The sequence below is a fragment of the Syngnathoides biaculeatus genome, chromosome 14, assembly GCF_019802595.1.
Source record: "Syngnathoides biaculeatus isolate LvHL_M chromosome 14, ASM1980259v1, whole genome shotgun sequence".
Lineage (NCBI taxonomy): Eukaryota > Metazoa > Chordata > Actinopteri > Syngnathiformes > Syngnathidae > Syngnathoides > Syngnathoides biaculeatus.
Genome location: NC_084653.1, coordinates 23,533,240 through 23,556,529, shown reverse-complemented (window position 1 = coordinate 23,556,529; position 23,290 = coordinate 23,533,240). Strand labels below are relative to the sequence as shown.

The 23,290-nt window shown below is 43.9% G+C and overlaps 3 protein-coding genes across 4 annotated transcripts in view; 2 read left to right on the top strand and 1 right to left on the bottom strand.

Annotated features, from left to right (window-relative positions):
• Positions 1–2,762: 2,762 nt before the first annotated feature.
• Positions 2,763–12,164, top strand: LOC133512702 (immunoglobulin superfamily member 10-like). The gene is made up of 7 exons (XM_061842598.1): positions 2,763–3,153; positions 4,509–4,713; positions 5,406–5,535; positions 6,506–6,747; positions 6,843–6,994; positions 7,612–10,940; positions 11,734–12,164. Exons 2-7 carry the CDS (start codon positions 4,535–4,537, stop codon positions 11,962–11,964), a joined length of 4,263 nt encoding a protein of 1,420 aa, XP_061698582.1. The 5' UTR covers positions 2,763–3,153; positions 4,509–4,534; the 3' UTR covers positions 11,965–12,164.
• Positions 12,165–12,812: 648 nt separating this feature from the next.
• On the top strand, positions 12,813–18,632 carry LOC133512703 (matrix-remodeling-associated protein 5-like). Its single transcript, XM_061842599.1, has 5 exons — positions 12,813–12,961; positions 13,049–14,131; positions 14,240–14,447; positions 15,148–15,369; positions 15,460–18,632. Exons 1-5 carry the CDS (start codon positions 12,831–12,833, stop codon positions 17,380–17,382), a joined length of 3,567 nt encoding a protein of 1,188 aa, XP_061698583.1. The 5' UTR covers positions 12,813–12,830; the 3' UTR covers positions 17,383–18,632.
• A 2,107-nt stretch (positions 18,633–20,739) lies between these two features.
• The window catches only part of arsh (arylsulfatase H), a 34,535-nt gene continuing 31,984 nt past the window's right edge, over positions 20,740–23,290 (bottom strand). The window contains exon 13 of one of the 2 annotated variants that reach the window (XM_061842602.1): positions 20,740–22,292. The gene's annotated coding sequence lies outside the window, so the exon portion shown is untranslated. The remainder of the gene's footprint in view (positions 22,293–23,290) is intronic. The other variant, XM_061842605.1, reaches the window with a different exon arrangement.

Genomic DNA, 23,290 nt, shown 5'->3' with positions numbered 1-23,290 from the left:
CCATTTATGAGCGCGCAGCCTCATGCTGCTTGTAGCCCGGAGGTCAGGAGTTGTTCTGGTCTCTCGGTCTCGCTTTCCGGCTTCTTCTGTTCATTCTACTTTTTCAAACGACGGGAAAGCGGGACGTGGGGCTGTTATCGAATGGCATTTTCGCTTGGAACAACACACACGTGGTAATTGATGACACAATCATGTTTTATGGCAGCGGTGTACGGATTATAGTACGACCGGGGACGACATTGCGCCATCGCCACCTCCCTCGACAACTTCTTTAGCGATAGAATAAGAACAGATGTAAAATGTTTTATAACAACACCAAAAAAAGCCCCAAAAAGGTCGTTAAAATAGGAGACTAGTGTTACTCAACTCTACTTAACAGGTTTCAATGTGGTTTTGAAGAGATGACTGCCGTGAACCAACGGTGCGGGGCTGGGCCCAAATGCAGGACTTAGAGATGAGGGCATGACGTTAGGCGTAGTTTTATTCAAAACTGAGGTCATACACGGGTGTAAGCAGTCCGAGAAGGCAGAGGCACACCAACCAGCCGAGAGACATAGTCTCTCCAACAGGTCCTGGGTCGTCCTCTGGGTCTCTTTCCAGTGGGACATGCCCGGAACACGTCACCAGGGAGGCGTCCAGGAGGCATCCGAATCAGATGCCCCAGCCACCTCATCTGGATTCTCTCAATGCGGAGGAGTAGCGGCTCGACACTGAGCCTCTCCCGGATGACCGAGCTTCTCACCCGTTCTCTAAGGGAGAGCCCGGACACCCTGCGGGATCTTGTTCTTTCGGTCACCACAAGTTCTATTTATTGATCTAAATAGCATCGAATTCTGCAGTTGTCGCACAAAGGAGAGGCCATCACGCTTGATATTTGTACTACTACACAAGGCTGTTTTGTTTTGAACAATTCTATTACTTTGGACCAGAATCTCTCTCAGCGCCGTACAGACTTTTGAAGCGGAACTGTTAACAAAGATGAGAACATGTCTATGTTTGTCAATTGGTTGTTCTTCCACGCCTTCCAAGCATGCCTTTGTGGACCTTGCTTTGTGCACTGGGGCGCAGTCATGAAGGAACAAAAACTGGCCTTTCCACCCCTCAAAAAAAGGTAATTGTAATCTTAACAGTTAACGTTACGGTGCTCAGTCATGAACCGGTACAGTACGGCACCAGGATTAACACTGAGCTATATTACACAGCTGCGGTGCATGCATGAGAACTGTCAAGTCATAATGCATTAACCTCGCCGGCCGGCAGCGACGTAAGCGCGGCGAGGAGATGTTTGAAAATAAAAAAACGATACATCTGGGAGTAATTATCTGGTACAGGCACAACATCACATGCATAAAGATGTTCGCAGATGTTCCCTCTTCGGGAGATGATCGAGCCTCCAACTTTTATAACCGCAATCAAAAAAAAAAAAAAAAAAAAAGCCCAGCGCCGCTCTGACCATCGACTTACATCTGCTTTCTAGCGGGGTTCAGGTATCTCTCAATTACAGTTTGGCGATAATATTTGACCGGCCGTGACTAAAAAGCCGTCTTGCGTGTAAAATGGCTCGACAGGCAAAGTGAATTTTTTTTTTTTTTTGGGGGGGGGGGCGTGACTGTTGCTATACAACAGCTGAGCGACGTCAGGCTATTTTTGTTTTCCCCTGTAGTGTCTCGAGGAGTCGGACCGTCACTTGGTCACTCGGAATCTGAGACCAAATGCTCTCACACACAAGTACAAAAACTTTGAAAAGATTCAGATGACACACCGTACTTTACATAAAATTCCACTTGTGGAAAAACATCAAGTCATGACTTGTGTCTCACGAGTTCAACTCAAATTTAGGAACGAGTTTTATTCCTCAAATTTTGCGTAAAGTAATGTGGAAGTTGTTTTAAGGAATGTGGTGTATTCATAAATCTATCGAGGGTCCGAGGTTTCCACCATAGCTGAAATTCACATTGGTTGGGGCAGAAACTACAAAAAATGAAAATCTTTTAGCAATTAATGATAAATTAACCAGCAAATGAGACAATATACATCAATTATGGCATGGGTTAAAGATATTCAATTAGATTTTTAAAAATGAAACATGAAAAAGAAACTTACTGACTACAAACTGTCAACAACGTGTGGCTGGACGGATTTACTTACAGAGATATAAAAAGTCTACACAGCCCTGTTCAAATGTGATCTAAAAAAAATGTGGCTTCATAACATAAAGCATTACATAATGTGATACGATGCAATCTTATCTTAGTGTTTGTTTTTTTCACATCTATTAAAATCTTTATATCTTTACTATAATTTTGTAACACTTTTCATCTACTTTTGTCATTTGTCCATCATCGATAGTTACATTTAATACACGCACATTTATTTTATTGATATACATTTTGTATATTTATGTGCATCCAATTGTTTTATTGATGGATGCTTGAATTTGTGTGCTTGTTTGGACTGGAATAAATGATCAGGCATCGCAAAAAAAAAATATTTATTGATTCTCAACTATGAGTATTATTTTGATCATGAATGTATTCTTATGTCCTTTTTTTCCTCCGGGAAATGATTACATAAGCCCAGTGAAAAATATAAACATGCTTCAGGAAAAAAAAGAATGAATGCAAAAAAAAAAAAAATAGGCATTCCTCGTGAAAACGCCCCCCCCCCCCCCATGCTTTTCCCAAACCAGACAGGGACTCCCGTTGACGTGAGACAAGAGGCAGTGCAGGCAAGCCCCTCCTCTGACAATGAGAGCCTCTCTGAGAGTTTACTTGAGCCCACTTTCCTTTCTTCCACTCAAACATCCACACACGCACGCACGCACATTGTCATTCACATGCGCGCACCCACGCACACGGTGGGTTGCAGTTTACGCCGGGACGCGCGCGCACTCGGAGGCCGGTTGGATGCTACTTAAATGTTTTTTTTCTTACATTAGTTTTAGTTTTTCCAATCCTTTCATTACTGAGACAACTTAGGTTGGACTTTTAAATCACGGCGCAGATGGGTGACCAAAGCACGTAGTCGCGTAAAAAAAAAAAAAAAAAAAATCGGAAAGCACGCAGGTTGTGGCACTACAAATACGGATTTAATTTGGGAAAATGAACGATTCTGTGCTGGATAAGTTATTCTGTCCTACTCAAGTACTGTAAGGTAAGTTTCCGGCTGCTTTTGGCACATTGCAACATAGCACAGTATGCGTTGCAAAACTTGCATTAATGCATGAGTTGGGGAACCACGTGCAGATGTATGGAATGAATGGAAAGTTGACAAGGTTAGAAAAGTATTCATCTAATGCAAGGATGGACAAACGTGGGAGGGGTGTTCAAATAAGCATGTCAAATATGTAGAAAAGCTCATTTTAATGATAAAATAGTCACAGATTTGCTAATGCTAAATGCTATTTGTAAATACCCCATTCACCAATAATGTATTCAATACTAAATTTAAAAACGGATTATTTTACTGAGATTTTCATTTCATTCACAATACGGCGGCACGGTGGGTGAGCTGGAAAAGCGTTGGCCTCACAGTTCTGAGGACCCGGGTTCAATCCCGCCCCCGCCTGTGTGGAGTTTGCATGTTCTCCCCGTGCCTGGGTGGGTTTTCTCCGGGCACTCCGGTTCCCTCCCACATCCCAAAAACATGCACCATTAATTGGAGGCTCTAAATTGCCCCTCGGTGTGATTGTGAGTGCGGCTGTTTGTCTGTATGTGCCCTGCGATTGGCTGGCGACCAGTTCAGGGTGTACCCCGCCTCCTGCCCATTGACAGCTGGGATAGGCCCCAGCACTCCCTTGTGAGGATAAGCGGCAAAGAAAATGGATGGATGGATTATTCACAATACACCAATCAACAGGAACAGTGGAAATTCGCTGCGTAGTTCTAAAGTCGTGGATTCGAATCCTGGCTTGCACGTGTGTTTTCTCTGGGTACTCCGCTTCACTCCCACATTCCCAAAACATGAGCGTGACGTTAATTGATGACTCGAAATTGTCCTGAGGTGTGCATGCGAGTGTGAGTGGTTGTTTGTCTACACGTGCCCTGCGATTGGCTGGTGACGAGTTCGGGATGTACCGGCTGGAGTCGACATAACGGGCTCCATCACGCCCACGACCCGTGTGAGAAGATGAACTCAACCGACAACTTATTTCAGGAGCTATACTATTTGTAAAAATGGAAAAAAAAAGCTCAAATAATGCAACACTTACAGTATTTCAGGACTCGGACATACTTGGTTAGTCACACGAAACAACGAAGTCGGCCATACTTTGCCCAGCGCTAATCTAACATTGTACAGTACTGTATCTGGAGCAGTTCCTAATATTTTGACCGTTAACTACAAACACCACAACAAACATACGATATTGTTAGATTATTACCTTTCTGACGGAGAAAAGAGAGCATTGTTGTCTTTATAAAGGAAGCGTTTTGCATACAGCGCTTGTGTTAGATTGCATTGTGATGAGTAGGTGTAGATAATCACCTCATCAATTTGTTTTTGCACAGTCTCCCAGCTAGCGCTAACCTTAAAGATGAAGGTCTGTCCATGTGTGGGTTTGGTGGTGGCACTGTGGGCCCTGGTGGTTCCCGGGGGCCAGGCTTGCCCCAGGAGCTGCAACTGCTACCAGGCAAACGAAGTCCACTGCACGTTCCGCTCCCTGCTCACCGTCCCGGCGGGATTGCCTTCGCACACACGTCGCATCAACATGGGGTAAAAAGACCGCCGGCCGCAAAGTTTCACAAGCTAATAGTCGGACGGTGCTTTTGTTGACTGCGCAAACACACATGCAGAATTTTACAATACGCGTTGAACCACGACTGAGTACCGCAAATGTTCCAAAATCCCACAGTTTCAACGAAATGTTCTGGCAAACGAAGCCCCAAGAGTCAAACAAAACGGGAGTTTGGCGCATCATCAGTGCTTGAAAAAACCTGTGAGAGTTCAGCTTGGTCGCTACTCAAAGGATTCACTCCAGTTGTTTTCTTCTCATGGACATGCTAAAGGGGAACTAGCTTGGTATTATTTTCGTTTGATCATACACTGCTTATGACATGCAAGTGGCTGGTGACCAGGGTCAGGTATAACTCTCACATAGCCAAGAGTCAGCTGAGGACTGAGGACAGGAAGGTGTGATGGTTAGATACGACAATGGCTGACTTGTATTCCTCGATGCATATCAGTTAGGAATACTACAGAGTTGGAAAAAAAAAAAATACTATTTTGAACCTGGAACGAATGAATCCACTTTGTATTTGTTTTGAAATTTAAACAAAATGGAAGTCCACCAATATCACAGACCAGATTGTTTGGTTTTGGAGGTTCCACTGGAAAGTAAAAGATGTTTGATTGAGTGAGATCATGAATTGTGTACGATGTTTTTTTTTTTTTTTTTTTTTTTTAAGGTTCAACAGCATCAGCAGGCTCTATGACAGTTCGCTGGCCAGGCTACAGAGGTTGGAGCTTTTGATGCTGCACAGTAATGACATCCACCACCTGCCGGACGCACTGTTTCGAGACCTGAAATCCTTGCAGGTAAAACTGGAAAGCCGAGAAAGACGCTTTGGCATTTCAACATGACACCTTATAGTTTAAAAGTCACTGTTTTAAAACTCATTCACTGCCAGCCTTCCCAGTTAACATGCATATTTGACTTCTAAAGCCATCAATGCGACATTTCGTCAATGGAGTCCACTCCCTAAAATCAGACTGGCACCACCCCTTTTGTCTTAACATTCTCCGGAAACTGGGACGCAGTCTATTAAATAACGAACAGATGGACAATCCAAAACAAATACATTTAATTTCAATTTTCTTTACAGTTCTGCCCTGGTGAAGGTCTGTCCTCTACTCAGTGAGACTCGAGTTCGATGTGGTCTTTATTACCTAAACATCAAACCAAATTGGGGCTAAAGTCTTTTGCACAATACCATCAAAATTTATGATTTTCGTCATACAGGTGAAACGGCTTGACGGGACAAATTTCAGGATTCAGGAGAATATATTCAAAAATAAAATGCAGCAATTGCTCAAGACTATATAGTCTCTTAATCCCACAGTGGACATTTTAAAAGAAACCTGAATGGAATGGTATTCCTCACCAAGCTGCTTGTTCCTTTTATCTCTCGACCAAATGATGCTATGTACTGTTTTTGCCATATTGCGATAATGGGAACCATATTTTTTGTGTGACTGAACACCCTGGAGAGCGGACAGATCGTAAGCCGTACAGAAATTCCACAACGTGGTTTTCATCATCTTGCGCCTCCTTGAAATACTGTCGACGCTTCCCCAATGACTGGAAGAGTGAGAGTCAGCGTATAAGAGAAGGCAAACTTTAGATTTAAAAAGTTCACGATCCAAATTCTTCGCGATGCGATCCCAACGTTAAGATCACTCATATATTTGTCCTATTTTCAGTTCCACAGCTGTCTTCCAGTCATAACATTTACTGTCTTTCGCCGTTTCAGTATTTCTCATTGAATTCCTATCTCCTCCACTGCAGATACTAAAACTGAGCTACAACAAGCTGACAGAAATCCCTTCATCCCAGACTTTCTATGGCCTGACCTCGCTACTGCGTCTGTACTTGGATCACAATCACCTCCAGTACATCTACCCTAGGGCCTTGCTCCAGCTGCCAAGCCTCCGTTTGCTCCGTCTGCAAGGAAACAGGCTGCATCAGTTGCATCCCCACGCTCTCTGCACACTTTCCCTCCTGAACACGTACTACTTTTCAACACTCCGGTGGGTGGAGTCTCAAAGACTTAATCGAACACCTTTACACAAACAACATTTAATCTTCTTTGCCGACAGCCCTCTAAAAACTTTCTGCTTTCTAGGCACCTTGATGTGTCCAACAACAGTTTGACCACCCTGCCCAGGGCCACCTTGCAGACGGCGCCAATGCTGGAAACGTTAGCACTTCAGGCTAACCCCTGGAGCTGCGACTGCAGGATGAGTTGGTTTCCCGCTTGGCGTTTCGCTCACCAAGGTTTGTCTCTGATATGTCGTTCCTCCATATTAATTCAACCAAAGGAGGGTGCAAAGGTAAAAGGCAAAGGTTAGCCATTGGGAATGAAAAGAGCAAGAGAAATGATTTTACTGATTGATGAGCTTGTAATGTCTTCTAACGCTTTTTAACATGTCAAAGTTGGATGGTTGATATATGGGATACATTTACATTTAAATACATCTGGTTGTGTTTTTGTGGACCTGGTTTTAATCAAATGCTCACCCTCTACGCTGGTCCTCAGAACGTTTCTTAGTCTATTTGGGAACGTTCACAAAGACTGTAAAGACGACAAGAATTTAAAACGCCTCTCATTGACATGCCAGACTTAACCTCCCATGACTAATACATATTGGCAGCATTGTGTGCAGGCAGTTTAAACAAAGGCTAATGCTTGCCGTGGAATAATTAGGTTTTGCATATTTACGATTTATGAGCAGATTAAGTATCCGTATCAAATTAGTAAGTGATATGAAGTGTAATTAATAGTACAGAAAAGCGTGCATGCTAAATTTGGCTTTAGCAACACACGCAGACAGCTTTGACGCGCACATTATAAGGGATGACTCGCTCAAATTGTTCTTTGTCTTTTCGACCAGAATTGACGAAATGTTCCGGAGGTCTTCAGTGTCCAATGTGTGAATCACCGAATGCCCGTCACGGTAAAGGCTTGCTCGATCAGAAAGATCTGACCTGCACCTCCCCAGTCATTACCCTGTGGAAAGAAGAGACACCTTCTGAGACGGAACTCGTCGAAAATGAACAAAGTGAATCCTTCAGCCAACCTTTAGGCACCGCTTCCCTCGACCTGTCGGACCAACAGGGAAATAATGTTGAACTGCGCTGCAACGTTACTTATTTGCCGGACTCTCAGGATGAGAGTACTCCAGACCTCTCTCTTCCCTCCTCTTCACCTGTTGCTATGGCTTTGTCATTCTCTCTGCATTGCCCCGTGGAGAGAGAGAGCTATGAGAGGGTTTGGAGGATCCTGGCTTACTACAGCGAGACTGCAGTGCATCTCGAGAGGGAACTCATGGTGAATAAACCTCCAGACCTGACCTACCAGTACAGGCAGGCAGCAGAGACAGAGGGGTATTACAATACCGGAGTCAAAGCGTCTGTCTCAACAGGACCGCACTGGTTAATGCAGCCAGCTATTGGTATTCAGCTTAACAGAGCACGGTCCAGCCGAAACACAGTCAACCTTATATATTCAACAAGAGTTTCCGCTCATCCTGACCCCACTACAGATCCTGCGACATCTGCCACTGTTTCTCAGCCATGGGTACTCATTTTGACTAATTATACCACAGCAATAACAGCTGCCGCAGGCTCAAGGATAGAGCTCTCCTGCCCTGTTCTAAGTTCTGGTCATCCCAGAATACAATGGATTCTGCCAGATAGATCCACATTTGTCTCTCCATCCAGTAGTCAAGATGGTAGAATTCAAGTCACTGGGACTAGGCTACTGTTACAAAATGTAGAGCTTTCAAATGCAGGAATTTACTATTGTGTAGCCCAGGCTGGGAAAGACTCAGATGTTCTATCGCTGTATCTAGCAGTAGAAGCGTCTTCTGCCCCACCAACAGGTGAGCAAGTTGGACCTCCCGTCACAGGGCTACTTGGACAACCTGTCAGCCTGTCCTGCAAGGCCTCTGGTTCACCAGAGCCGCGCACTTTTTGGGTATTACCAGATGGGAATATCGTGCGGAAGGGATTAACAGGATTAGGTGAATTTACTATGCAGTCAAATGGGACACTCTTTTTCCCTAACCCCTCGCTGAGAGATGCTGGTCATTATCGTTGTGTTGCTGTCAACCAGTATGGTAGTGCCTCTCTGTCCATGAGCCTGGAAATAAACTCAAGAAAAAGGCTATCACTTGGAGATGTGCCAGGGGGGCCACAGTCAGCCTCTGGGCGATCAACCAAGATACGAGCGCCGTTGCTACGTCAAGTAGAAGAAGGCTCAGGTGATGAAGTAGAAGAAGAAGAGAGAATCATTCCAGTCCACCAGAAACATTCCAGTCCTCTTCAAAAATCTCAATCAAACAGACAAAAGCAAGTCAGGAAGCCCATAAGACGAGGGCCTTTGAGAGAAGGCCCCTTGAGGAGAGGAGGGAGGCCTCTGTCACCTGAGCAGAGAAGAAATCGTTACACCACAAACAAACAAAAAATTGACCCACTAAAATGGGCTGACCTACTGGCAAAGATACGCCAAAAGACCGCGGTCACAAACAATAGCGAGGACATGACGACGGAAAAGGCCACGGCAAAATCATCGCGAATAGCGGAAGACAGAGAAAGACATGGGGGTGGTGATAACACAGAGACAGAAGGAGCAGCTCAACCGGAAATGGAGGGCTCATCAGTTGATGACGCGGTCCTGCAAGAGGAGTCTCTGCAGCCCATTTACCCCACTCACACAGTAGCTGTCCTAACGCAAGCGAGTACCGAGTCAAAAACAGGTACTAAGCGTGAAGAGTCCTCGGAAGCGGAGAAACATGAGAATGAGGCTAAGAATGTGACACCACCACAAACAACAACACAGACAGATCTAGTCACCTCAAAGCCAACATTCAGAACTAATGAAATTGACCCAGATACAGCTGGGGGAGCAGAACAGGAAGCAAAGCCCACCTCCTCAAGAGTGAGACCTTCAAAACCACACAAGGGAGCAGTGTCCAAATTTGTCCCAAATACACGGCTACAGAATCCTCGGAACTCTCGCAGAAGGATCGGACAGCGAAGACGAGTCATCAGCAGGACAAGGGGGCAAATTATGACACCACGTCAACCTCTACCTGATTCTCTTAACCCAACGGCAAAAAGTGTGATGCCTGACGTGACCATCACTCAAATCCTGACAACCACATCTTCGCCAACAAAGTTGGAAGAGACTGAGAATATTAAAACTCCTTTTTCAACAACAAACGGGATGGCAACTCCTTCACCTCGTTCAGTTTTTACCGCTGTTGGTATCACCCCTTCAACATCTGACTTGCCCGCTCCAACTCTTTCCTCCCCGGCTTTATTACCCCATTACAACACAGAGACAAATACAGATGTGATGACTCATTCAGGCAACATAACAGACAGCGCCAAGTCGCCTGTCTTTAAATCACAAACACCGACAGCCACTGACTCTCACAACGCGCACACAAGCATACAGACAACCTTGAGCCTAAACGATGACAGGTCCTCAGGCGAAAAGGGTGAAGGGCTGGAAAAGAATTTGTTGGACGTCCTGAATGTACCTCAATTCTCCAGCCTTCCTGCAGCCACGCTCTTCTCCGCTGTTTCCTTGACAACAACTCCTTCAAACGGTTTTGCAAATAATCCCGTCACTACTTCTGCTAGCGTAAAATCTGCTGCAACGTTTGACGACACACATCCAACATCGACTACGTTGACTCCCATGACTGCGGACCCAATTCCATTGACTTCACCCCCTAGAACTCCCCCGATGTATCAAAGAACTGAAAGTGCAACAACATATTCAACTCTTATATCTACTTCTCCGACAGCTGTTACTCATTCATCAGCTACTCTCTCACAAACTACTAATTTCTATAGTACAGAAAATACAGATTCATTCAAAGACATCCAAACAACTACTATCCCTGCACTTCCTACATCAGACAGTAGCACTCCTATTTCTAAAAAAAGTGCAACCCCAGTCAAAATTCCTCAGAGTGAGACAGAATCCAGTGCATCTTCCATTTTTGCAACAACAACAGCAGCAGCATCAAGTACTGCTGCGTCATCTGGAGAAAGGCTAAACACCGGGCAGATCAGCCCCAGAGGGAGGCCTGTGTCTGGCCAGAGCCGACCCCCAACTGACTGGAGAAACCCTGGAGCTAATTTCATTCCAGATTCACACAGCAGTAGACCGCTGTGGTCTCCATCGCCTCTTCCTGCAGCCCCACGGGTGAGTCTTAATAGATTACAAAAAGTCTTTAACCCAAACACCTTTTAAAAGCCAACGCACACGACAACAAGACAAGGAACAAAAGCCAAAATCACTTAATTCTTTTTTTTTTTTCTTCTTATTGGTATGCTAATTTATTTACAAACCTTTGTGGTCTTCATTTCCAGTCATTTGGAAAGTTTGATATTTCTTAAAGGGTATGCTTAAAATGGAATTTACTGGGCTGGTGCATTCCCATAAAAGTCTTGGGCCATATTTGCATTCACACTCACCCGAATTTGCAAAGCCTGTGGCAAAAAAAGCTAAGGAGAAAATGCATAATAGATCTGAAAATAGTATAATCTGCCATCACGTGTTCAACCGGAGGAGTGTTTATGGCAAGCCTCCAATTTAGGGATTTTTCCGAGCTCCGTCAGAGTCGTTTCGACAGCAGAGATACAAAACACATGCTTTATTACAAGAGAATTTTGTGTTTTGGGTTCTCATCCCCCTGCATTTAAAGCAATCACGCATTAATTCATTTACAAATCTGTGCAATCCTCAGTGATGAGCCTATCACTGATGAAATAATTTAACTGTAATGCTAAATTGTAATTTTTCACTGAAATTATTAAAACATCCATGTTTTAGAGAAGATAAAATAATCTGTATTAGTGTTTGAATTTCAAGATTGTAATCTTTTCATTGATGTTTTTTTTTTTTTTTTTTAATTTAAGAGTAGGTGTTATCTTCAGAGCTCTTAGGCAATGTTAACACTTTTTTCAATCTTTTCATTTTAAAACGATCTCCGCAGTCTCCAATTTTAAGATCCAGACCGAGGATTGCGGACCCGCATATCAGAACGGTTTCGTTCCCGGCGGGAAATGTTGCCAGGCTGACTTGTGAGGCTCAAGGAGAGCCGAAGCCCTCCATCACGTGGACCAAAGTTGCCACAGGTGACCGCAGCGAAACAGACATGCGCGCATTTGCCTCAGCGTTCATACTGTTTAAAGACCAAACACGCAATAAATTTATATGGAAATGAGGCCAGTCTTATCTTCAATTTACATTCACGTCAAACATCTCTCGGCAGATTTCTTGAATCTGATTTGTGTGCTGATGTATAATCTCGGCAAATACGGTGTGGCCCTTCTTGGGACGCATCAACCTGCTCCATGTTTTCCATTTCCAGGAACAAAGATTGAAATATCACACACACAGTTGCAGATGTTGTCACTGGAAAAACACCGCAGTCAGAGATTTCAATTAATATCCTGACCACAACCAAGTTTTATTGATTGGCCAATATTTAATTGACCACCATTGACCTCGTGCGGATGACATGACATGACGGGAATAGTACTCAGCAAAATTTGTATTTTTTTTTTTTTTTTTAAGCAATCTAACCGCAGCTGTCATTTTGACAGAGCACTTAATAGGAAGATCCTTTCCAAGACAGGATTATGCAAATGTAAATCTCTGAAATGATGTTGAGGGTTGAACTCCATGAAATGTTGTAGAGGGCTGGTGCAAAACAACGAGCTCTCACTCAAGGTGAATTTTCGACACTGAAGTTACATTATTATGTGTGGCAGTTTCATCATCATAATTTGAAGGGGTAAAAAAATATCAACCTCCATGAATCAGAAAAAAACACAGTTCACAATTATATATATATTTTTTTTCTCTTTTGGCACCAATTCAGGCTTCTAAGTCTGTGCCCTACTGAGTAAAATTCTCCTCAGATAAAGTCATTGCTAAAACGGCAAATGTAATATTGTGTAAGACTTGCAAAAGTCGTGATTACAGTCTTGTTGCACTATTGACTGATAACCCAAATGGTTGCCATATTTTTTCCGCTAACTTTTGCCATATGTGATGGTTTATCTGGGTCTCTGGGTCTTAGGAGCAATGATGTCCATCCATTCCAGGGCTCATCGGTTTGAGGTTCTCCCAAATGGCACCCTTGTTATTCAAAATGTTCAGCTGCAAGACAGGGGCACATACATTTGCAGTGCACACAGCTCCTTTGGTCGTGACAGGTGAGGCCACTCAAATTAGGAATAACAACATACCCAGAACAAGTGAATGTTTTCAACATGGAAAATGTTTTGTCTTTCCACAACAAGGCTGCTAACCACCCTGGACGTGTGGACGCGCCCGCCTCGAATGCAACTGGCTAGCTATAGAGAAGCCACGATCCATCAAGGCGGGGATGTCCACCTGGAGTGTCAGGCCAGCGGCGTTCCCACCCCTCTGCTCTCTTGGATTCTACCGGACCGCTCCGTCCTGACCTCCACGGCCAACTCAAGCAAGCGAATCAACATGGAGACAAATGGAACTCTCCACATTTCATCAACGCTGCAAAGTGATCGGGGGGCATACCGCTGTGTGGCCTCCAACTCGGCCGGTGCCGCCAGTGCTTCAGTGCGCTTACACGTGTCATCGTTGCCCCCGGTGATACAGCAACCTAGAGAGGAACACCTGCTTTTGGCTCCAGGAGGACCTCTCTACGCCCACTGTACTGCGAGAGGGGCCCCGTCGCCAGCCATGCGATGGCGTATTCCAGATGGTGCTCTAGTTCGGCCGTCCCAGTTTCTCCACGGCAACCTTTTTGTCTTGCCGAACGGTACGCTGCACATTCGAAAGGTCGGGCGTAAGGATGCTGGGAATTACGAATGCACCGCTTTTAATGCGGTTGGAACTGATAAAAGGATAGTGAGAGTGGAAATTAAAGAGGAGACGCAAGTAGAAGTGACGAGTGATCCAAAAAACATGACACTTTCATCCTTTCTTCTGAAAAACAGCCAAGACGGCTTTCAGTCAAAGCCACTTGACTCTGCCAGATTGACCCCTCCGAGTCCCAAATCCCCATTTCACCCTCATCAGCCAATTTATGCTGACTCAACCTCTAAAATCAATAGAACCGCCATCAACTCTGCCACACGGTTGACTAACTTGACAAAAACGTCCGTGGCTTCACATAACACCACGCTCATCTCACAAACATCTGACAAAGGTAGCGCTTCAGTCATTCTACCCTCCTTGCCAGTCTCTCAATTCACCAAAGCCCGGATTGTCTCAACCTCGCCCTCTGTCACTACGGTTTCCTACGGGGAAAATCTGCAGCTCCACTGCTCTGTAACAGGCAACCCATCCCCCATTATCATTTGGAAGACCCCAAACAGAAAACTGGTGGATATGCATTTCAGGTATGGGTTCAAAAAGTGTGTTGGACATTGTAATAGTACTATGATTGCATTTTTATTGTGTCTCACGATGCATATTTATTTGTTTTTGCCATCTTTTACAAATTGAAGTTTCGACAAACGCCTGAAAGTGCACCAAAATGGGACGCTCTCAGTCCATTCGGTGACAGAACGCGACGTTGGCGATTACCTTTGCATCGCACGCAACAAGGTCGCCGATGATTACCGCCTGCTGCGTGTGTCCGTGGTTATCAAGCCTGCAAAGATCGAGCCAAAGCAACCTTTCAATCAGATGGTGTCATTCGGAAACGCACTGAAGGTAAATTAACTTGTTAAAAAAAACTGTTAATCATTCAGTCGGACTGTATCGGACTACGAAAAAATAAATCCATGCTCGAACTTTGAGAGATTATTTAAAAGTGTCAAAGCAAGACGTCCAGTGATTAGATATGTGACGTGAAATGTCCCGAGTGACTGAGGTCAATGGTCTAATCAGTATGTCTGAAACCGTTCATCAACTTTTCAGGGATTGGGAAATAGAAACTCTATTCAATTACAGTTGTATCTGATTGTAGATGATTTAGATATCTTGGGTCAAAGTCAGAACCGGTAGGCTGATTGCTCGGGTAGTTCTGTGAAATCTATATCATGATGTACTGTACAAAAAGATTTTGGACATACTTCCTTTATCTATGCTGCTGAGTTTCCCAGCCATGCAGCATGCTAAACTGCTCCATCAGTCAGCTCTCATGTATGATGATGCATATTTAACAGCTATTTAGCGGCTTAATGAAAAAGCGGGACTGACATTAAAGAAAGAGGACACCAAATTAGGGCTGCAACATGTTCCTCTTCATTTTTAATGCCGTTTACGCGTGTGCACTGAATTGTTTAGGTTGTGATTCAAGTGACAAAATCTCAAATGATTTCTCACATGTACATGTAATGCATCACCTTCTACGAAAAGATTGTATTCCATTTTAGTTCACCTATAAGGCAATTGCTTTGGTTAATTGCAGGTGGACTGTTTGGCATCAGGATTGCCAGACCCGGCAGTCAGTTGGAGTCTACCAGATGGAACCACGGTTAACACCGTGTTGCAAGGGGAAGAAAGACCAGGGCGAGGACGCCGTCTTATCGTTTTCAATAATGGAACATTGCTGGTTCCGGCTGTGGGCAGGGGAGAAGAAGGCGAGTACACTTGCTATGCTGAGAATCAAGGAGGTCAAGATACCATGAAGGTAAAGTTGATGCTGAATTCAGAAAAAAATCCAAACATTTTAGAAGTATTATTTTTTTATAATTTTTTCCTTTGTAATATCTCCATTTAGGTGCAAGTCAAAGTCATGATGACAGCGCCACCTACCTTCAATGATGACAATCGTTATCAAGTCATTAAAGTACGTCAGGGGGCTACAGCTGTCATCCGCTGCCAGGCCACTGGGGATCCCCCGCCGACGGTGACCTGGTTCTCCCCGGCACGTCGCGTCATCCCAGCCAATTCTGGTTTTTACTCCGGCCGGATTGTGGTGGCTTCTGGTGGAACACTGGAGGTCCATCAAGCCCGCAAGATTGACGCAGGAAATTATACATGCCGGGCAAGCAACTCTGCTGGGGAAAGAAGCATGGTAGTAGGCCTCGAGGTGGACGTTCCTAATAATGGAAACAATGGCAATAGCGATAGCAATGCCTGGATGAGAACAATCAATGGATTTAACAAAGCAACTAGTAGTCTTAATCCAGCCCGAAGGAGTGATAGCGAACATGGATTAAAAAGGCCCGTTAGTGGAATCACAACCCATCTTGACCATGTTGTCAGAGTGGGTGTGAACAGTGGTGAAAATACAGGCACCAAAGCAGATAAGAGCGGAATCCTGAATCGAAATGCGCATGAAACTCCGAATAGTATGAGAAACAGTCCTAGTTCAGTCAGAGAAGGAAGTCATGCAAGCAATCTTGGGGCAAGAAGCAACGAGGTTGCAGCAGGAAAAACTAACAATGACGCAAACCTCAGTTGGGATATCAGCATGATAAGCGGTCTTTCTAGAAATGGCGTGTTTACAAGCAGTGCTACGAACAATGCTGATGGTAGAGCAAGTTGGGTCAGAGGTAACTCGGGACTGACTAATGACAAAAGCAGGAAAATCCCTGCCGGCACAGGCACTGGTAGCACCCCAAATAAACTCGTGGGTGTGGTAACAACTGAGAAGCGGCGCATAATGAAAGGCCAATCTGTTCTCTTGCCATGTCCGTCTCACGGATCCCCTCCTTTAACCTGGTATCTGCCTGGTAACGGCGTGCTCCCAGCCCCTCACTATGGCAGCCGGTTCACAGTGCACCGAAACGGCTCCCTGGAGCTGCGGGGTGCTAGGTTGAGCGACGGCGGTACTTTTCTCTGCGTGGTGAGAGGCGACAAAGGAGAGACCAGGATTCAAGTGGAGCTGGAGGTCTCAGAGTTGCAAGAAGCGTCACGGCCACTCTGGTCTGTGGCACCTCGATCGGGAGCGGCTCAGCAAGCTTCTCAATCGAGACGGCTGTTGCCAGAGGTGTCTCGTCACCCAATTCCTGTTTCTCAAAAAACGTTGCAAAGTGGCCCATCCTTGCTCGTAGCCCCAGATCCAGTAGGTCCTCCCTCGCCCTCTGCCATCTCGGCACCAGCCCTGAGCACCCAAACTGCTTCTCTGATGAGCATTACAAATGGAGAGACTCTTCGTCTACCCTGCTCTTCTACTCGAGCCCCAAAACACACCTCGGCGTCTCTTTCTTGGACTTTTCCCAGCGGCAAGGTGTTGTCAAAAGGTGACAAAGGGGACTCTGGCCGCTACTTCGTCCAAGATGATGGGACGCTGGTGATCCAACACACATCCGTATTCGACCGAGGCACCTATACCTGCAGATACGCTAGCCCAGACACTTCTTCGGTTTCGGTTGTCACGGTTCCCGTCATCATCATTGCATACCCCCCACGAATTACAACAGGACCCTCACCTGTGACCTACACACGTCCTGGCGTTGCTGTGGAGCTGCCCTGTCTCACCATAGCAACTCCCCAGGCGGTGGTTACCTGGGAAACACCAGACATGACACAGCTGAGGGTGCTGGGTCAGGCTCGTATCTATGGTAACCGTTATCTCAGTCCCCGAGGTTCTCTGGTGATACAGAGGCCGTCGAGCCGCGACACGGGATTTTACAGGTGCACGGCCAAAAATGTCATAGGGGTGGACACCAAAACAACATATCTGCATGTTGTATAATGAGGTAAAGAACATGCACACGGCATCCCTGTCACTGACTTAATTCAATGTGTCCCTCATGCCCAAAGGAACTGCAAAGTTTTGTTGAGATACTGTTAACGTTTAAGATCCCAGTACAATACAGTTTTTTATTTGTTTTTTTTTTTTTTTTTTGGCTGAAGTAAATTTCAGCGCACGGTGTCTGTCGGTTTTTACGTTCTTTGTTTGTACACATGCATTTACTAAATGTGCCTTGTCTTTACGGTAGGACGAAAACTCATTTTTATATGGTGCTCAAGTTACAATATTTATGATTTGGTGACGTGCAACACTGTTTTTTTTTTTTTTCTTAGCGATTACATAAAAATCAATCTGCTTTAATTTGGAGGCCTCCAAACCTTTTGCACAGTTTCTAACTCACTAACTGTTAAATTTAACAACAGAAATTCACAATCATGACGTTTTACCTAGTCGCAAATTCTTAATACTTTGGACAAATATTTGTTTTTCATTTGTAATTCAAATGCAGTACAGATTTATAATTCAAATGTTTTTTTGTTGTTGGAATTGCTCATTTTATCAATTTGATTTTGAAAGATAAAGCTTGCCCGCATCCCAGAATTAATGGGGCAGCGTGATGAGGCTTGAAAACATTCAAAAATATGTTTACAAGACAAATTGCATCTTTGTAATTATGATGATGATGAAAATGCTGTTATTGCCAATATGTGCACAATGGTAGCAGCTCGGAGCAATCTTTTTTTAATTGCTTTCGTTCATCGCATAAGGACTTTTTTAAGAGCAGAGTTAGTTTCCTTACGACAGGTGAGGGGGAACCTTCAGCCTGTGGGTCAGATAAAGCCCAGTGGAGCATCTGATCTGGCCCGGAAGGAATTTTGAAAATGAAACATTTCATTTCTAATGATAACATTATTGCATCATGTTTTCATACATTTTGGTACGTCCCGCTGAGGGGTGTGTTCAAAAGGGATTAGTAAAAGGATCCCCCAGCCCTGCCTGATGAGAAAAAGAAAAATCACAAATGTCGACTCTGTCAAGCAACTAGAAATTTTTACAGCATCGAGATATTAATAAAATGAAGAATAACAATCTATCTTATTTTTTCCCTCTCTGTTTTTCTTAAGAAAACAATTTGTATATTTCAAACTCAGCCGTAGAACATGGAAGGGAGATTTTGTACTGCAGGGAGGAGACATGATGACAGCATATCGTTTTCACTGGAAACTGCAATAAAACTCTCACGAGCCCACAGTGCCAACAGAAAGACTCCACACGCCTCCTTGTCTCTTCTCACACCACCGCAAAATGTCTCCACTTCAAATTATACACGATACCATGATGACATACATAAAACACCAATTTTATTAATCGGCGTTAGTGAGATGAATCACATAAAGATCACATCTGTTGGCACAACAGCCGCCGCGCTAATTAAAACCGTTAGCATCACAACCACCCAGTGATACGCATATTTCATTGGATTTTGTGGCGCACGTTTTTGATGAGGCCGGTTGTGCAAAGAGAGCTAACATGCTTTGAATTAACTCCTCTTGGTTTCGTAATTCTTTTCACCACGGCCCACCTACGCGATGGCTCCCGTCAATGCTCGAGATAAGCGAACAAATCGTCGGCTTTCGAGGCATACGTCGCAATCACAGATGGTGCAAACTTGATCCCCACGGTCACTGCAACGCAATGTGGGATGTTTAGCGGAGGCACGACAGCGTGAGAAAAATGCCCCCCGCCCTCCCCTTCCAAAATGTGCCACAATACAAAAAACAGCATTTCGCATGGTGAGCACTGACTACAAACATTCTCAGTCTTGACATTTCCTCTTAGACCTTTTAAATATGACAAATGAGGTTTTCAGTTTTTAGTTCGACTTAAAATCTTAATTAAGGCCAACAATTTAAATGTGAATAGGCAAAACTACTGTGCTGAACATAATGCCTTATTGAATTCATAAGGTAAAGTCTTTAAAGGTCAAGTGTCGTCCCAATAAACATTCAAAAATAAATATCCAAATGAAAAATACATGTAACATAATTCACTTCAATGTCTATACGAAAAATAAATATGAGGGGAGAGCACATCATCTGTGCACAAAGTTGCGGAAGTGTCATTCGACATCCAAGTGGTCGCCATATTGGCTGCATCTCCTGCCCGTGACATCACCCGGAGATTCGGCATTGAAAACACGCTGTGGACCCTGCCATGGGAGACGAACACGCCCCTTCTGACACGGAAGCTCTTTTCGAAGAAGAGAACATCTCACAACCGAGTGAAGTGACTGAGGCAATATTACCCTATCGTTTCGAGTCATATTTAGAAGATATGCGGATCACTGCCAAAACACCTCTCTGCCCGATGCACCTCTGCGCGACGGTGATAAAAATGCCACCGCGAGCGACGACGACGCCAGCCGGCTCAGCTTTGTCGACAAGGCCGCTGGCGATTCAAAAGGCCTGTGAAGGTCTTCCTTCAGCGGCTGCTGGACGGAAGCCGTCCGATGCGCACGTTGACACATTTAGCACTACTGATTTACAGATTACACCCCCCCCCAACTATTTTTTTTTTTTTTTTTTTTTTTAGTACACACACCTACCTATTATTTGGAACCCACGAAGCTCTCGTCCTTTGCACCCGTGAAATCCATTGTTCACGTTGAACCGGGTCTCTTGCAAACTTATGAAGGGTAAATCCACCCTCCCGAGTGTTCGAGCAAAATCCAGAAATGCAAGGAGCCGGCATTTTGGCTAACACGAAGGAACAACGAGCTACCTTCCCGGAGGTAAAAGTAATAGAAAAACGAGTCCGCTTGATCGCGCTACTGCCTCCAACGTCACTTCCTGCTTCTTGTCGAAAACAAATCCCTTGAGAGGATTTTCATGGCGGGAGTTACAAAAAGCCATATACGTCAAAATCATGTTTTGTGGTGTCCACACCAGCTGCCATTTTTTCATTAATAACATACTAAAAATCATCCATTACATGACACTTCACCTTTAATTTAACCTAGAATGGATGTTTTTGGGAGGGAGGAGCGAGCAATCATGAACAAAAACAGATATTAAGTATAATGTAAATTCATGATCTTTGTTCATTAGTTTGCAAACACCAGTATAAATGTTATTTTATTGAAGATAAACATTTAAATTGATACAAAAGTAGATAGCACATATCTACTTCCACATCTGCTCCCATTTGTACATTAATGACGGCGTCATCATTTCGACAATTCCAAACTGAGTTTCCAACACACAAATTACCAGTCATGTCATCTGTTTCGAAGAGAACTTGTATTTGTGTATTGAAATGGAAACCAGGCTGTACTGATCTTTTTGGGTTTTTTTTCTTGACTGCACTTTGCCGCTCTGAGAAATAATGCACAATTTCCTACTGCGATGAGAGCCCCTCATAATAGTGGATGAATTGTTTCCAAATACATTTTGCTTCTGATTACCCTCCGTAATTGCTATCAGGGATCACAACGAGCGTGTTTCCATTGAGATGTCTTGAATTCCTTTAATGTTCATTTGGAAAGCCATACATTTTTCCTCAATGCCTCATTGACTCACACAAGCAGAAATGAACACTCGCAAAGGGTTCTTTGCTTCGTTTTCTCAAGTGGCTACCAGAAAAAAGGGATGTCTTCTAAATGGAAAAACTGCAATATAGAATTTTCAGATAAGCAGCTTTCCTTCATTTATAATTATGGACTGATTAAAAAAAAAAAAATGTGGCGGCATGGCGGTGATTGAAATCTCCACTCCGCCTGTGTGCAGTTTGCATGTTCTCCCCGTGCCTACGTGGGTTTTTCCACCCACTCCGGTTTCCTCCCACATCCCAAAAACATGCCTTAATTGGAGACTCTAAATTGCCCTTAGGTGTGATTTGATGGAAAAAATGTATTCATTCAAGTATGCATTCATCAAGCGGATTGCGTGGAGCAGTTTTTTTTCTTGTGTACTACTGACAACCTCTTAAATTCATTAAAAAAAAAAGACAAACATCATAATGTGTTTTTTTCATACTTTAAAGGGAAAAATGCATCCATCTATCTCTGTATGTACTCAGATAAGTATTAGATAAAGACACTTGGGATGAGCGGGTGTCGGAATATGATTGGATGAACGAGTCTGGGGGTGGAGCAGTGCAACCAAGGATGGCATGGAAAACCAGTGAGTGAGGAAGCTCATGTTTGAAGGGGAAAGCAAGCATCGCTTGTTGACAAGTAAAAACATAATGTCACTCATTAATCAATGCTTATTGTACGATCATCTCCTTAGTGTTGACTACAAAAAAAAATCTGAAGCCATTCAACACCCAATAGATGCTCTTTTTTGTAGTGTGTCAGGTAAAACCAGACTGAATGTGAGGCCTCTTATGATTGCAAATCAGACGCTGTTGTGTCTGCCATCCCTTATACGAACTAGACACTTTGAAGATGTTGCTTTTGAGATTTTGTGTGCACTCATATGACTTCTTGGCTTCATTTCATTGGCAAAATGGAGCCAAATATCACCAGTGATTACACTGGCTTGATGAGACACAAGTCAGCGTCAGAGACTCTAGAGACAGTCTCTGAAGAATCTAAAAAAATAAAAATAAAAATAGATATTGCAAGCAATAATACGCAGGTAGCATAGAAGGGTAAACTGTATAGACAGTGAGAGATATACAAATAAAATGTAGCTCAATGAGTAAAAGAGGTATCCATCCATCCATCTTCCAAGCTGCTTATCCTCACAAGGGCCGCGGGAGTGCTCGAGCCTAACCCAACTAATTTCAGGCGAAAGACGCACCAGGCCCCAAACTTGTCGGCAGCAAGTCGCAGGCCGCACACTGACACCATCACTGAGCAGGAATCGACCCCACGCTGCCCGCACCGAAGTCAGGCGTGTGTACCACTACAGCCAAAAAGAACGTAAAAGAACTGATTAGTTTTATTTAAATGACATGAAAAAAAGAGTCTCTCGTGCTCATTTAAAAAAAATAATATTAATAATAACACCAGTTACAACATAATTTTGTTCCGAGTGCACTGCTATAAACGTGTAACACATTCAAATTAACTCATTATTTCTGTCGTTGACCTATTATTTTTTTGGTTTTGTTTGGTTCAGCTCTGAGTGATACAGTTTCCGCATCTGTGCAACAAGAAGAAAGCCTTGATTCAAGGCTGCCCTGTCAGCAGCTCGCCCTCCCAACGCACTCCGTCGCACATACTTCACACAGTGATATCACCCCTCTCAAACCGGCTGTGTTTACACTCACGCTTAAACCCTTCATCATTGCCTGTTAGTGTGATATGCATCAGTCCACGGTCTCCCTACGTCAAACTAATTGAATGAAAATTGTACAGGAAGAAGAATAAGAAGAAGGAAAAAAAAAGAGGGTTCTGCCCTCATTTGCTTGTTTGACCTACTTTATTAGTGAAGCTGGCTTTCTCCAAAGGTTTAAAACACATTTACACAAGTTACACCTGAGCAACTGTTAACTCGTTGGTGTTGTTCGACTTGACAGTCTCATTAATAACACAACCCCACACACTGAACATTGTTAAATGTTAAAGAAAAAAAAATTGCTGCCCCAAGATAAATTAAGATCCAATAGTGGATAAATCAATTTTCTCTTGATAGATGATTTCATTAGCCAGCCCATAACAGGCCCAAACGATTGCTCGGTCCATTTTTCATTCATGCAACAACAAGTTTGCGTGGACAGAATGTAAAAAAGACAAAATACACACAGACCATGCAAGAATAATAAATGTTTCTCGCATTGGTCTTAAAATATTTAGTCTTTGGATGGAAAACGGTGGTATTCGTCCAGGTTTGACGATTAGGCATTGTTTAAATAGGACACGTTCACTGTTATGAGCCCTCGCTTATTTCGGAGGATAAAT